The sequence below is a fragment of the Globicephala melas genome, chromosome 1 (assembly GCF_963455315.2).
Source record: "Globicephala melas chromosome 1, mGloMel1.2, whole genome shotgun sequence".
NCBI lineage: Eukaryota > Metazoa > Chordata > Mammalia > Artiodactyla > Delphinidae > Globicephala > Globicephala melas.
The window spans coordinates 168,187,966-168,204,812 of record NC_083314.1 but is presented as its reverse complement, the minus strand read 5'-3'; the positions used below and the strand labels follow the sequence as shown (position 1 = coordinate 168,204,812).

At 41.4% G+C, this 16,847-nt stretch overlaps 1 protein-coding gene across 1 annotated transcript in view; it reads left to right on the top strand.

Moving 5' to 3' along the window:
* Positions 1 to 16,847, top strand: part of MACO1 (macoilin 1) — a 56,320-nt gene that overhangs the window by 30,249 nt on the left and 9,224 nt on the right. Inside the window, exons 7-8 of the mRNA XM_030874044.2 lie at positions 14,003 to 14,161; positions 15,542 to 15,724. Coding sequence (XP_030729904.1) covers positions 14,003 to 14,161; positions 15,542 to 15,724 — 342 coding nt within the window. The remainder of the gene's footprint in view (positions 1 to 14,002; positions 14,162 to 15,541; positions 15,725 to 16,847) is intronic.

Below are 16,847 nucleotides of genomic sequence, written 5' to 3'. Positions count from 1 at the left end.
CCAAGACTGTGGGGTTTCTTGTTGGGGTTTGTTACTTGTTTCAATTTCCTGGTTAAGGGAGAGAATTTAAAACTTAGTACAAAATGTAAAGTGATCATATTCTGTAGAAATGTGGAAGCAAAAGTCTCTTCTTGGTTTATTTCCATCCCGCCTTTTCTTTCTTTGTTTTTTGTGTTCAAGACAGAAGATTAACCTTTCTTGTTTCTAGTGCTTATTCTTAATAAGATATCAACTCTTTAACATAGTTGAATAATGTTTGGTGTGAAGGGTCATGAAGGAAAAGTGTCCACAGTTTGCCTAGTAGAGATGCATTTTACAAAACTGAGTAGAATTTAGAATGATGCGTGTTTTTTTTGGAACTGCAAGAGTTCTAAGAGACAGTTAGACCAGCCTCCCCAACCCTGTCTTTTTAGCAGAGAAGTAAACAAGCCTTACAAGAGTAAATGGCTAGTCCAAGTAACCCAGCTAGAGTGGTAGTTACCAGGACCGGAACCGAAATTTCTTGACTTCTGCCTTTGCTGTTATACCATGCTGCTTAAAAAAAAAAGTTTTATCAACCTGCTTTATTTCTCTGTTTTTTAAAAACATTTTGTGTTTTTGTGTTTTTGTTTTAAATGCACACACAGCTAAAGCTGACATAAGGATGGGCGCCAGAGCTAAGTTTTATGCTCTCGTGGCTAAAATCTACAGAAGAAATGCTTAGGATTTCAGAACTCACTTAATTTTACATTTTTCTAGAGATATGCTCTTTTAAGTGTTTTAAAAATTCTTGCTCTTGCCAAAGACACAGGGGTGTACTTATTTCTGAACAGAAGGGGGCCATCCAGTCGTACCCTTGAAAGCTTACAGGGTCTCTGAGAATTCAGTTCTGGTTAGTGCTATGTGGGAGTTAGTCTGGTTCAGATAGCCTAGAGCCACCCAGCAGGAAATTTGCCCTTTAGCAATAAATCTGGGGTAGGCCTAGCTTGACAGCAGCAGAGCCAAGAGCCTTGAATTGGAAAATTTAGGATTGGGGATGTAACCATCAACTTACCCTGAGGAAGGGCCACCAGTGACTGCTTTGAAGTGCTGAGGTGCTGGGGTGTGGGCGTGGCCATGGTGGTAAGTTCTGAGGGTGAGGGTGGGGGTGGGTTTTCTTCAGGGGAAAGTGGAAATCTGGGATATGTTTTCATATATTGAAAAGTCACTCTTTTTTCCTCTCTGAATTCATTTGGTTATTTTAAGCACACCAAAATGTTATTACTTATAAGTTAGTTTGTTCATACAGTTCTGCTTATTTGGAGACTTGAGAGCCTTGGGAGAAAAGGAGGATTTTTCCAGTAATCAAGATTTTTCCAGTAATCACTAAGCAAGTGTGATAGCCCTGACTCAGAGGGGAGGGAGGAGGAGAGGAGGGATAGAGAAGCACTTTAAGACATTTTAACTCATTCACTGACACTGAGGAGTGTTTAACTTACACTCATACCCAGGAACTAACTTATATTACTAGATCTGGGTCTTAGGGAAATATTTTGGGATCATATAGATTAATGACAACATAATTCATAAATAGTGTTCTGATCCATCCGTGAGTATATTGATTGTGTTTTTAGTAGCTGTGATATGAGTATTTGTGACTCATCTCTTTCTAGGTTAAGCTGGTAGGTGAGCAAAATGTCACTGGTCTTCATTCCACTTTCTAGCCCATATAAACTTTGTGTTTATGTTTTATGATTTTATGTTTTTCTTAAGGGGGACGAAGATAGCAAAAGCTAACAACAGCCAACTTTCTTCTTTGACAGGATTTGCTGATGCCACAGATTGCTCAGGTGGTTTGAATAGCAGTTCTCAGTCTTTGTACTTCTGCATTTAATCTTGTCTCCAGACACCAGCATTTGAGATTGTCATGTAACCTCTGCCTTATAGAAGGCTATTTAGTGTGGTCTTGCTGTTGGGAGAAAAACAACAGACAGTTTACACTACTGCCTATTTTTCATTTCCCACATTTTAAGGTGTCTACACACAATTAAAAATTATGTATCCATTGAAAGGAAATGGCCATATTTTTAGATACTGATTTTTAATAATCAGTGGGTTCAGTATGATTTTGGTGTGAATAGCTGTGCAAAAGAGCAGAGTAAAGATAATCCAAGAAGCCCCTGTTTTGTCATCTTAGAGATTGTAGGCACAAAGCGAGGGTAGAATCCAAAGTTGAGACCTGACTATGGGAAAGAAACAAGACAGAGCAGTCAATTCCAGAGGAAGAGCCCACGAGCATTCCCTGAGACAGATACTCCAGGGGGAGGTGGCCTTTTATGGACCTTTCCAGCCCTCTCCCAAGTCCCTAAAGAGTCCTACGTGGGAAATCACAGTAGTTTAAGTGGGGAAGGTTACAAAGGAGTCTCTTGAAAGGTGGAAACTCATCTTAAAAGAAGGTAATGGAAACACCCCAATATTGATTGTTAAAGGGGCGGAAATAGCAAAACAGATCATATGGTATGAACCATTAACAAAATATGGTTAGGTATCATTCTTATATACACAGAAAATTATTTGAAATAGTATACACCAAATGGTCAATTGCAGCTGATTATAGGAGATGTTTACTTTCTACATTGTCCATTTCTACATACTTTGAATTTTTACACGGGCTTATTATGCCCATAAAAGAATGTAAGCTCGACCAGGGCAGGGACCTCCTTTTTTCTTGTCTGCCACAGTACACAGTGATTGCCACAGGGTAGATGCTCAGTAAATACTTGTTGAATGAATATTACCTTTGTGCAGGGAAAATACTAGATGGGGGCAGGGGGAGGAAAGATGCAGTGCAGTGCAACTCAAAGGCTTTTGAAGGTGGAAAACCTAAATATTACATTAGACCAGGCCAAGGACCTGCCATCCAGTGTCAAACTATTTGTTGTTCTTGAGTATGTTGTTACTGATTTTATTTCTAAAAAATAGAAGGACTTTCCACTCTAAGCCCTTTTCCTTGGTATTTCCCAGAAAGTTTTAAAATTAAGTACTCTGTCAGGACTTTTTTCCAGGCTGTGAGGAGGTTACAGGGCAAGGGGAGAAAACTCCTCCAAGGGACTTTTGAAAAAGCCATTTGCTCTGCCAGTGAGTTGGTTGTTCCTCAGGGCCAAGGAATCCAGGCACAAGCCACATGTCAGCCAAGAACTCGGAGGAAATCTCAGTTTGCCTTGTCTTATTCATCTTTCCTGGTGGGTCTTGCCTTCTCTCTTCCCCCTTAGCTCTAGCCATTCTCTTTGTCTTTGTGGTAGCTGGAGAGAGAGCTTGGATTCCATGTTTCCAAACTTCCCTCCAAGGAAATCCCCCTGGTTAGAAAATGCATTGACTGCTTGTATGTCATCTCTGGTGCCAAAGAGAAAATGGTGTATTTGTTTGTTTTCTTTTGCATTTGAATACATTTTGCTGTGTGTCAGGAATAGTTTGTGGAAGAAAATATGACCCTGGGAGACAGTGATTGGGGCTTTGGGGCTTTACCCTGGCTGCTTTCCCTACGTGTGCTACCTGTCACCTGCATTGACAACCTGTGCTGCATAGTGACTTGCCTGACACTCTCCTTGTGCGTGGTGGCTGCCAAAGTAGGCCTTTCCGCTTCCACAGGTGCATTTGACCATTTACTTGTAACAGTATCATTTCTAGCTGAGGGGTAAATTTAGTAAAAATACGTGACATTTCAGAAAGAATTAGATTAAATATGTTGGATATAGCTACTACTAAATTTTTTGGAAATTATTAAGTGAAAATAAATTCTTTGGAAATTATTAAGTGAAAAAAAGTAGTAGAGCCATTTCTATTTATTAGTAAGTTCAGTGTCTCTGTGGAAACATGTTTTTGATTTATATTAGTCTAGCATTGTTTCTGAGCAGATACACATTGTTGGACCTGATTTATTTTCATTTTCTTCCATGCTCATAATATTTAAGGTACCTGTAGGTTTTATTTGGTTAGCTTTGTTTATTATATTAATTCATAATATAGTTTGAATTTATTTTAACCATTGCAGTGATTTAAAACTATAATATTCTGGGATATAAATATGGTAATAGAAGCATGATAATTTTATACTTAAGCAGGCCTATTTTGTGACTTGAAAACCAAGCAGCACTTTAGGAGCTAGGCATTAATGAATTTAAGCCAGCAGTTTACTTAGTCTGCATATCCAGGTGATCAAAAAAGATCATTATCTATGTTGTATGGATAAATTATGAAATAACACAAATTATTTGGTGGGGGGAATCCACATTAGAAACATTTTTATGTTGAGTACTGAGAGTTTATTCTAAAACAGGGATTTCTGATTAGCCAGCTAGAAAGTTACCTCCCTAGAATTCAGAAGGAACTACTATAAAATGTTGTGTTAAATTCTGAGTCAGTACCCCTGCTGGCACATAACGAACTGAGATTTCCAGCTAAGGGAATTAGAGGTGGATTCCCTGAAGGGGCGGAGCTCCAAGGAAAAGGAACTGTATTCTTTAAATGTTACTCACACTACCATTTAGAAACTGGCTATTTGAGTACTTTGACCGCCAGTGTGGGTATACTTCAGTCTGTGCAAATCTCTCTGGGATCTCTTAGACCTCTTTTCTAGTCAGCTGGGACTCTCAGAATTAAAGCAAGTTTTAGTTTCTTTTTTATGGAAAGAATGACAACTCCTCTCTCTCGTAAGCTACGTTTCACCTTTCTTGGTAGAGTGTTGTAACAGATTTGAAACAGAAACAGTGTAATGAACTGGAAAGGACCACTGCCCTTACTGTCCCCCTGGCTCTAGAGAGGGTGTTGCGGACTCCGGCACGTACAGGAGCGAGGCAGGGCACAGGTGTGAGCAGGGGGCCGGGGTTGGCATCGTTCGTACTCAGTACTGCACCCGGCACGTGGGAGTTGGGAAGCACATGCCCTTCCAGACGGCCCAGCCAGGTGTTGCTGTGGGGTTGCAGGCCCAGTGTTGCTAAATCTTCTGATATTCAGAGGAGATGCCAAAATAGGTGTCTTTATGTGAAATCTCACAGTTCCACAACATTTATTTTTGCATCATGTGGAGGAGAGTGAAACAAACATGTTCATGGGCCGGATTGGCTCACCAGTCTGTAACCTCTGCACCTCACCCTTCTGTTACTCTTGTATTTTGTTCCATCCCCCACTGACCCCACCAGTCAAAAACTGGACTCGTGCAGGAAGGACTTGTAGTTAGGGGCAATCTGGTAATTCCCATGCACGGATCTGCCATGTATTGATGGGAACTTTTTGCCTTCTCCTGTCCTTGAGTTCCGTGTGCTCCTGGAAAACATGCACCTGTTGACAGTGCCCCTCCAGAGTCAAAGACTGCCATCTTTTTTGTTGCATCCTCACACCTGACCGTGAGGCCTTCAGACCACTTAGAAGGAGAGGGGACAGCCTTATGGTAAGAAGGGTAGTTTGGGTCTCTGGTGTTCCTCAAACCATACGGTATAGAGGCCTCCTGTGTCTAAGGCAGGTGACTTACTCCACACCAAGGTGTTTTTCTGCCGTGTTCTTGGAGCATAAAATACACCGAAACAGGGGACATGGACAGTGGTTATTTGCAGATTTCACAGACCAGCCAGTTTAGAATCTGGACCTCCCAGCACCATCCCCTGTAACGTGTGTATACTGTCAAGGCTGATGTCAGAGCGATGCCTGCTCTCTTCTTTTACAGGGAGCCCGGGCAGGGCCATAAACTGCAGCTCTAGAATCTAGATTTAGACAAACTGTTGCTTTAATGGGAACTGATGAATGGGAAGTACAGGTAGTTGATGTAGATTTAGGAACTGAGGTGTCTTCTACTTCAGAAAATTAAGTTCGCCTTCCTTGGAGTGACCTAAAAAGTTTAGGAAGTAAAAGAGTTGGGTTTTCCCTAAGGCTTTCAGATTATTTCTGAAACTGGCCTGTGACATGGGCAAATCTAAGAGTAACAGTGAATGTTGAAAAGCCATGGAAAGCAAATTAACAGCTTCCTATTTTGAAATAACTTTTCTCCCAATCATAAAATGATAATTAAAATGTTAAAAATAAGCTGTTGATTACTTCCAATTTTGAAAATAAAGAAGAGGTGGCCACTATCTTTTTTTTTTTTTTTTTTTTGAGGTATGTAGGCCTCTCACTGCTGTGGCCTCTCCCGCTGTGGAGCACAGGCTCCGGACGCACAGGCTCAGCGGCCATGGCTCACAGGCCCAGCCGCTCCGCGGCATGTGGGATCCTCCCGGACTGGGGCACAAACCCGTGTCCCCTGCATCGGCAGATGGACTCTCAACCACTGCGCCACCAGGGAAGCCCCACTATCTTAATGTATATCCTCTCAGTCTTTTTTTCTCTTGCATACATACATATTTTCACAAAACGAAGCTCATACTACGTATAATGTTTTGTAATTGTCTTTTTCACTGACTATATCATGAGCATTCTCCCATGTCATTGAATATTCTTCCTCAGTGGTTTTTTAAAAAATTAATTTGTTTATTATTTTTTTGGCTGTGTTGAGTTTGTTGCTGCATGTGGGCTTTCTCTAGTTGCAGCGAGCGGGGGCTACTCTTCGTTACGGTGCACGGGCTTCTCATCGCGGTGGCTTCTCTTGTTGCAGAGCGTGGGCTCTAGGCGCGTGGGCTTCAGTAGTTGTGGCACGTGGGCTCAGTAGTTGTGGCTCGCAGGCTCAGTAATTGTGGCACACGGGCTTAGTGCTCCGCACCATGTAGGATCTTCCCAGGCCAGGGCTTGAACCCATGTCCCCTGCATTGGCAGGCGGATTCTTAACCACTGTGCCACCAGGGAAGACCCCAATGGTTTTTTAATGGTGGCATGTCAGTCAGACACATGAATATACAATTTATTTAGCCACTCTTCTGTTGAATATTTGTGTTCCTGCTTTTTTTTTTCTTATTATAAATAATGCTGCAACAAACACACTTTTACACAAATCTTTGTGTGTATCTCCAGTGTGGGAGAGGGATGATGTATTAACAGATATGAACATTTTAAATACTTTTTTGATACAAAGTATCATATCTGACCACATCTTTTAAGGACCTTATTAAAAATACTAGTTCATGGCACCCATAGCTTTATTCTTAAAGGGCTTCAAGAAGTCAGTTTTCTATTCCGTGAATGGCCAGTGAAATCCTCTAGATTTCCTTTCCTCCTCTGTGTTCCTTAATGAAAATGAATGTGTTTGACAGATTAGGGAGCAGAGACATAAGGTACTTTGTATTATGGTTTCACCTAGCAATCAGGTAATCAGGCTGTTGCTTATTTTTGGATACATGTGCCTGGTAAGCAATTGTAGTAACCACAGTGAGACCTGAGGCAGCTTCATTTCCTTATTTCCAAAGCTGTGGTTTATAGGATATACTAGAGCAGCTTCAAGTCAGTGTAGGCCTCACTTAAGACGAAAGACATTCATGTTTTTATGTGAATGACCCATGCTACCCAGCCTGTCAGGGTGAGTGATCTGGAAAGGGGGGAAGGGAGGGAGTTGGTGGAGAAGGTGAACAGTATTTCTTCTGGGGACAGAGCTTTGATTTATGAGCTCAGTTTCCTGCATAGACAGCTGTGTGGTCCCTAAACAAGTTTTGTCTTGTATGATTAACGTATGCCAGGGGATCTCCTAATGGAATTAGGTACGTAGCGAGATAAAGCAGTTGCTCTTCGTTCAGTCTTTTTTTTTTTTTTAAACATCTTTATTGGAGTATAATTGCTTTACAATGGTGTGTTAGTTTCTGCTTTATAACAAAGTGAATCAGTTGTACATATACATATGTTCCCATATCTCTTCCCTCTTGCGTCTCCCTCCCTCCCACCCTCCCTATCCCACCCCTCTAGGTGGTCACAAACCACCTAGCTGATCTCCCTGTGCCATGCAGCTGCTTCCCACTAGCTATCTATTTTACGTTTGGTAGTGTATATATGTCCATGCCACTCTCTCACTTTGTCCCAGCTTACCCTTCCCCCTCCCCATATCCTCAAGTCCATGCTCTAGTAGGTCTGTGTCTTTATTCCCGTCTTCATTCAGTCTTTTCATGTGCACCTGCCTTCCTGATAAGCAAATGCCCCTTTACCCCTGTCTCCTTCAGCCACTACTGAAACTAAAAATCTGGCGGCCTGCTGTAGATAGGTTGTTTCCAGAGCCTCATATATCATAACGCTAACCCTGTTCTAATCTAAGCACTGAGGAAATGGACACAGAGCGAGGGTTAGAGACATGGTCTTGGAAGGGTTGGAAGAAACTTTAGAAATACACTTCCAGCTTCTAATTTTAGAGCACCGCCAGTCCCTGGCTTCAGAGAACTTTTAGGCTCTTTAGAAATAAGATATATACACAGGAAAATATTAAAAACCAAAACAAATGTAAAAACAGCACAGGGAAATGGTTTAGTGCCAAACCAGAAACACCAACAGTAAGGGCTCTCAGATTTCAGAAGGAGAGGGAAATCAGCACCTCATGGTGGAGAGTTTGGTTTTTGTTTTTATTTTTTAAGTGGGTCTCGAATGAGTGAGACTTGAAAATTGGAGGCCATTCCTCCAGGAGGGAGGGGTGGTATAATTAAAGGCAGAAGATGTCTGGAAACAAGGAGTGGGTCATTTTGGCTGGTATGATGGGTTTGTGAAAAAAACTAATCTTTCAGTCACTTGGCTGTATCGTTTGAAGGTGACCTTCTGAAGCCCCTTTTCTTACGTGGTAAGCAGCACTCTTAAGTTCTGTGTTGTCATGCAAGGCCTACAGCATCTCTGTCACAGCTTCTTAGAGCTCAGAGATAACCAGCAGAGCCGAGGCTCCTTATCTTCCTGAGGGCCTCATGGGGTCAAGCTGGCAACCCATAGAAATATACACTTAGTTCGTCTTCTGGAATGGGTATGGAGTCATCCGTAGGTGAAGTCCTGGCTGAGAAAAGGTCTCCCTCTTTTTCGCAGGACTTGCTTCCTGGGGCAGTTTCCTGCCCCGAAGTCTTAAAGTTCTTCTGTGTTCTCAGTCAGGCCTCATAAAGCCTCAGGCTTTATAAAAACATGAAGGTACTGGCTCTACACATTGGAGACTTTTAAACTTTCAATGAAGTCATAGCACTGTGGCTGTAATTCAAGTAATCCACAAAGATAAGGATTACAAACACTTAGACATAAATATCTCCCTACCTTTTCAGATGCTTAACAATACCTCTTTCAACTAAAAGCTGACACTTGAATACTGTACTTTGTTTTACTACCAGGTGTGCTTCAAGATGCTCGAAGATATTTTTCTTACTTAGCCTGCCTTGAAAGACGCAGGTCTGAGCTTCATTCTTTTGGTCAGCTAGGAAACTACCCCTTATTAACATGTAACTTTTTCCCTTAAAATTAAATAATTAGCAACCGTTTACATTATAGCGTACCTTAGCTGGGTGGAATGAGGGAGGAGATGAGGTAGAGTTGAGGTTTGGAGTGGGTGAGAGCGTTCCTCAGCTTGGCAGTTTTGCTCTGAAGTCAGCTGGGCCGGCGAGTGGAGCCCTGAGGAAGGGCTGCTCCAGGGGCCCCACCTCTTGCTTGTGAGTTAGGTGCTCTGCTGGCGTTTAGAGGTAGCTTACAAGTTTAGAAGTTGATTTAAAATTTTATCAGTAAAGTGGAGTAAAGTGGCTCGGAAAGGTGCCTGGACCTAACAGGTAACATTCTGAGTTGATTAGACCCCTGGTTTGTCTGATTGGGCCCAGATAGACATATTTATTGGACACATAGACTCCAGCTTTGCTGTGGGCCCTGTCTGTATCCCAAGTGGCAGCGCTACTGGACAGCCTTCGTAAGGGTGACTAGCGCCACGGGAGTTGGGCAAGGAGGGAGTATGTTTATTTCCTGCCGAAGCCTTGGTTCGGTTTGGTTAAGATCTGTCTGACCCATTATTTCTCTTTTTTGGATGAGTTTATAGTTCTGCTGGAGGAAAGTTCTCTTTTATCCCTTAATCTTCTATTGTGTAGGGAGGAGAATAGGATTTAGCTCTGATAAATGGATTTGAGCTTGGAGATGAAATTTTTTCCTGCTTTCTTTTGATTCCTATTTACTGAAATTAGTTTTAAGGGTTATAAACTATTACTTCTGCCTCATTTTCTTCCTGGCCACGTGCTTCAAATTTAGGTTGCAGCTATCGACATTTTAGTAAAATCCCATGAATACATTTGAAGATTTTGCATTAACCTCTTAACACCATTTAATCAGTACTTCTTGGTGTTTCACAGCAGTAAATTATATATCTGCATTTTACCTAGTAAGTATTGACCTTCAGCACAAAAGGGTTAAGTTTACCATTATGACAAGTAGTAGTTATCTGTCTAATAAATGCCCCTGGCACTTGACTGGCTCGATTCAGTTCGACTTACTAATTCATGTAATTCTTTAAAAACTCATGTATACATTTTTTTATTGAGCATATGCAGAGATTGGTAGTACAGTACATCTGTGCAGTGTAATATTATGCAGCAATTAAGTTGTTTGTGAAAAGTTTCTAATAGTGTGGAAAGGTGCTTAAGATATGTAAACTATACATGTGATACCCTCTCAGCAATATGAAAAATGTTTACATGTGTTAAGAAAGAGAAAGAAAAAGACATACAGAAATGAAGTAAACCAAATGCAAATAGTGGTTCTGTCTGGATGAAAGGATTATGAGTTATTTACATGTTTATTCTTTATACTTTTCTGTTGTATGCAGTTTTTTATTTTGACTGGGTATCACTTTTGCAATAAAAACATAAATCCAATAAGGGTTTGTAAATCATTTTACCACCTGCCTCAGTTAAGATTTAAAATAGTGAACGTTCAACATTAAATTAATGCTTTCTGCAGAGAGACAATGAAAAGTTTCCCCTAATAAATTTTAAAAGTTACTGAGAATTTACCATTTAGCACATTAAGTTATCTTACATGTTGTTATGCAGTTTCCTATAGACCAGTGTTCCTTAAACTGAGGAATGCTGTGTTAACTAACAGGTTTGCTGCAACCGTTTGGAAAACAGTCATTCAGAGTTTTACAGAACCAATGGCAACAGTTATGAAAATCCTGAAGCATTTTAATTCTGTGCCTTGTGAACTTAAGTTATTTAATTTTTGAAAATAAGCTTTTTATTGAAGTATAACACACATCCACAAAAGTGCTCAAATCTTAAGTGTACAACTTATGAATTTTCAAAAAGTGAACACACCCTTGTAACCACGTCACTTTATTTTAACCACGTCACTTTATTTTTCTTGTATTGTGCTGCTATATGTCTTTGATAAAATTTTCATAGTTCTACACACAAAAAATATTGTTTAGTGTTCTGCGATCTCCAGAAGTTACACTCTAGATATTTTTGCACACTTTGCTCTCCTAACTGCACTAACTCCTTGGTTTTTTTACATTTTTCAAAGAACTCTAAAGTTTCATTCAGAAATTGTTATTCTTAGTTCATGGTAGGAAATTTGGCTTTTATAGGTTAAAAACTCTAAAAAAGTAATAACTTCAAAATTCTTGACATCTAGACTTCGCAGATTTAATTTTTCTTTCATTCCCAACTGCGGCACATGCTTTGCCCCAGTGGCTGGTTGTGTGGAACTTGATTCCTGGGCCTCTGCATATGATACAGCTTAGGTTGCTAATCTGAAGGAGCAGATCAACAGCCAGTGGTAAGTGTGTCAGGCCTAGAAATCCTAGACCAAGCTGGGAGGAACTTCAGAGATCGTTTGCCTGAGATGGGGAAACTGAGTCCTGAAAGGTTATATGCCTTGTCCAGGGTCGCAGAGCTGGCTCCAGAGCTGAGTCGAGAATCCTGATCCTATACCCCGTTTCTAAACCTTGCTAAGTCCCTAGTCTCTTCTTAAAGCTCATCCTTTTTACTAAAAAGGCAGCCCTCGGGCTGTGAAACCGACTTCTCAAAAAAGATAAATTACCTAACACATTTTTCAGCCAAACTTCTTAATGAGGATAACCTGACAGCATCGACCTGTTTTAGAAAATATCCCTTGGGTAACTTCGGGTGAATGAGTGACGGTGTGGGGATGGTATAAATGCCAGTCGGTAATTGTTTAGAGCAGTTCCGGGAGTACATTCAACTGGAATAACCCTGGCAATAGGGAAAGTGTGGCATGATGTCCATTTGTGACGCTTCCCTGGGGAGCGAGCTGTGTCAGGAGACCCGGTAGCTCTTCTGGAACAGAGTCTCTAGTCCGTGTTCCCAGGCACTGGACAGGGGGACTGGCTACTGGGCCTGGGAGCTAACCGTTGATGTTTCATGACTTTTTGGTTTTGAGATTTTGCTTCAATTGGCTAAAGGTAAGACAGGTAAATAAAGCTGCTCTTTGGTTTTCTAAGGAATGCCAGGCAACCAATATATGTATTTAGGAAGTGTTGATCACTGTGATTGATGGGCCCTGGGGGTTTAGTGCTTCATAAAACATATCTGTAAGGGCCTAGTCTATGGACCTGGCAGTTCCAAGGAGAGATCACCATTGCCCTCCAGAATTCTTGGTTCTGTTGGTGTGTTGGATTAGTGAAATGCACAAGAGTCTTCAGAGCTAACTGACTTTTGCCTACTGTAAGTTTGTAGGAAAAGGTGTCTTCTGAGTCTCACCTGGCAGTCATCCTTGGCCTGAACTTGAGTGCCGTTCTCCTTGGTCTAATCTGCCAGGTCCCTTCTATCCTTTCTCATCCTGTTCCCAGAGTACAAGCCTTCCTCAGAGGCCAGACTGATTGCTCTACCTCCAAATGCCTGTGGCTGTTGCTACCTTTGAGCTTTTGAGCATGTTTTCCCCTTGTTTGGAATGCCTTCTCCTCCCCTTCTACTTCTCCAAATCCTGCCCAACTTTCGAGGCCCAACTCATTTCCCATCTTCTCTCCTCAGAACTCATGCGACACTTCTCCCCATGCCATGCTGTGGCTGATAGAGCCGCAGTTTGGCCTGCTGGAGAAGAGAGTGGAGTCTAGAGCTAGGCTGCCTGTGTGACCTTGGGCTGGAACCTTTCCTGAATCTAAATTTCTTCATCTGTAAAAATGGGACTAATAATTGCCAAGGTTATTCAATTTAGCTCATAGTTGTACAGATTAAATGCGTTCATACCATTAAAACCTATGGAACAGTGCCTGGCATGTAAGTTCTCATTAAATATTAGTTACTCCCTTTAGCATGTTTTTAACCATGGCCTTCCTGTATTATGGTTTAATCATTTTAAATGTCTGTTTATCGGCCTCTAGTGAAATTGTAAAGTCCTCTCATGAAGAAGGGGGCTTAACTTTATATTCTTTGTTGACCCTTTTCAGTCCTACATGTGCATATAATAGCTCCCCAGTACATATCACTTAAAGTGAAACTATTACTGCATTAAAGAAAATAGATGGAACAGGAGTAAGGAATTGAAAAGATAAGCTTCATTTCACAGATTGAGTTTTCTTATGATTCGTAGATCATGTAATTTGTACCTTTTTTCATTGTTGCTGAGTCTAGTGAGCTCTTCTGTCACAGTCACCACAAGTGTGAACATCATTTAGCAAGGATGCTAGCAGTTTCAGGAGGCTGCCTCAGACACTGTTTTCTTCTAGGCCCATGGTGGGAGGGAATCTCAGACAGTAGACTCTGATCTATCAGGATATCTCAAAGCATGTGGGTCCTGAGCTGGTTGTTATTAGCATATCTCCCTTGCTGAGGGGCATGGGGAATTCACCAGTGGAGAGGGGACCGTGCCCTTCAGGCACCCTCCCTCTGCCTTCCCCTCCTCCTTTATTAGCAGCTCAGATACTCACAAGCACCATCTTCACCTGTCAGTGTTCACAAATATTTGGGGGGAATCAAAAGTTACCCTCTGGTGGGAAGGGGGAGACCCAGGCAGAAGCACTGATTCAAAGGCTGATTGCAGACGGGAGTTGTGTTGATGTCAGGAGCTGCTGGCAGGGTGCTCCACCAGCCACCCAGCAGTCAGGGACTTCAGCCAGGGTCTGCCACAGAGCCCCCGGGTTGGCCTGTCAGTGATGAAGATGCTGTGTTTCTCCTTCTCCTAGGCTGGAACAAGACATTAAAAAGTTAAAGGCCGACCTGCAGGCCAGCAGGCAAGTGGAACAGGAGCTCCGCAGTCAGATCAGCTCCCTCTCGAACACCGAGCGAGGGATCCGCTCAGAAATGGGCCAGCTCCGGCAAGAGAATGAGCTGCTGCAGAACAAGTATGTGCGCCTTGTGGGCCTCTGGCCGTGAGTCAAGCAGCCTCGCATTGCTCTTGTTTCCAGGGATTGGAGCACAAGGCTCATGACGACAAAGGGATCTAGCAGAGGGTTTTTTTTTTTAAACAAAATGTTTAAAATATTTAATGTAGGACCAGATATTCAATATGTTATAAAATCTATAAAAACTTATTTCATTGCAGCCAAACAGTTTATTAATATTACTATTCTGTCTTCTCTCATTTAATAACTTCTTCTCTTAGTTTAAAATAGTTATTGAGCTTTTTGACAATATGAGTAAAATTGACAAGAAGTATTTCTGCCACAATTTGAAACTCTTGTTCCCTTGAGTGAACATTTCCAGAGGATTAGACTCTATCTCCTTGTTTTCTGGAACTAAAAGATGATGTTGAACTTGATTTTATTTGAAGAGGCAGACAAAAAGCTAGCTCTTCTGCATGAATTCTTTTATGCTTTCCATTAATTCATTCTGGAATTACTTCTTGACTCAATGTGGGTCTGTCTTTTTTTTTCATCTCTAAACAGTGTGTGTCTGGGGTAGTGATTACTGTTACACGTGCTGAGCTTTCTGGGCTTTTCCTTGAAAGAGCAGTTCTTCATCATTTTCGGGGAATGTAGCTCAAAAGCTAGAGCATTATAGGCAAATAACCTCTCCATTGCTTCTGACTCACGTATGTATGTGATGGCTCTAGCATTATTACATAGAGAACATCTTACCTTACATTGATATATTGAGAGAAACTCACCTTATATTGATATGTAAAGTTGGGGGTGGTAGTAGCAGGGAAGGGAATGTGGCTGAAATTTTTATCTGAAATTAAGCATCCTGTGATTCTAACTACAAGATCTATTTTGGGATACTCTGAGAAAACATCTCCCAGCTGGAAAGGAAAGGCTGCAGTAGGCTGCAGCATATTGTATTCAGGCAGAGAAAGACCTTCCCCTCCTACCCTTTTCCTCAGTTTCAATGGATCTGGTTCAGCTCTTCCTTGGTCTCAGACTGAAGTTCTTTCAAGGTGCTTTGGGGCAGTAGAATTAGTTCTACAGTTATCTTTTCCTCTGATAGAAACTTGTTTTATCCTATTTTCTGGATTACCTTCTGTAGATCACTTACATTAATAAAGCAGAGGCTAGGTCCAATTCTGTATCTTGTGAGGCAGCTTGTTTATTGGCGTTTAGGAATTGTTAAATAATAATACAATGTGTTTTCCTTGGACACTCCGGGAATTGACATTTATGATTTGCTGTTCAAATCTCCTGTTTGCTTTGGCCTCAAAATGATAAAGAGGAGCCATGTTTCTCCAGGGTTTATATTGGACGTTTCTAATTGTAAAACTTTGTATGACAATCATTTCCATATAGGTTACATAATGCTGTGCAAATGAAGCAAAAAGATAAGCAGAATATCAGCCAGTTGGAGAAAAAGCTAAAAGCTGAGCAGGAAGCCCGAAGTTTTGTAGAAAAGCAGTTAATGGAGGAAAAAAAAAGGAAGAAGTTAGAAGAAGCTACTGCTGCCCGGGCTGTTGCATTTGCTGCTGCGTCTAGGTATGTTGATGTCACCTGAGTGCTTAATCCAAGGTTGGCTTTCCTTGGACTGAGAATGGGAATTTGATGCCTTGGGCAGGACTGGAAATACAAAATCATGCATGGATGGATTGCTTTTAAGTACTGTTTTATTAGCTGGTTTAAACCCCATCTGTGCAAGCTTATGCTGTCATGACAACTTCATCCCTCAGTGACCTGCTGTCTAAAGTGGGATGAGGGAATCTCCATGCCTCCCACACCTGGGAGGCAAAATTCTGCTCAAAAAGGGATTTCCAGCCACTTTCTGTAAGACCGATAATTACTAAATGCTTTGAGGGAACCAATCTGGACTTTTGTTCCCTTTGTAGAACTATCATTATGCTCTACTCTTAGTTGTGTGTTTCTGGTGTTTTTAATCTTAAAATGGAAGAAAGATAAAATCTTGGTCCCCCAAGCACTGTGTACTGACTGCTCATGTCTTTGTTGGACATCAGCAGACTGTCAAATGACCTGGAAAAGATGGGGAAGAGAGTTAAGAGCCTCTTTTTCTTCCCTTCTGTCTCTCTCTCTTTTTGGCTTCTACTTCACTTTTTCTTTTTTCTTTGTTTTTTTGACTGGTGAAGTTCATCTGCATGGTGGGGATCAGTTATGGGTTTACAGATGTAGGGGAGGGTAAATTATTATTAATTTAAGTTTCTATCCCTAAATTTGTGTCTATGTAATATAATTCTACTTTTTGCTTTTTTGTATTTGTCATGTTAATAGCCTTCTTTTGGGTTCTGTCATTTGTAGAACAATTGGTGAACCATCATTTCATCTTTTAGGAAATAGCAGCGGGAGAGAGAACTCTTTCTCCTGCGTGATCCTGCCTTCCCCCAGCAGACTCTACTGCAGATGGCTGAGCTAACTTGGCCCGTTAGCATCTATACGGATTCACGAGACCATTTACTAACCTGCTTAGGATGTCGGGGGGGTGGGGGGGGTTGTTTGTTCACTCATTTAAAGATTTGTGAGCGTTCCTGAAGCACTTACACTTGCAGGAGATTTTCCTGAACAGTCATCTGGTGTGGCTTGTGCTCTCCTTAATTCATCCAGCAGTTACTCTTTCTCAAAATATCCCTGAGGAGGATATGACAGTTTCTTA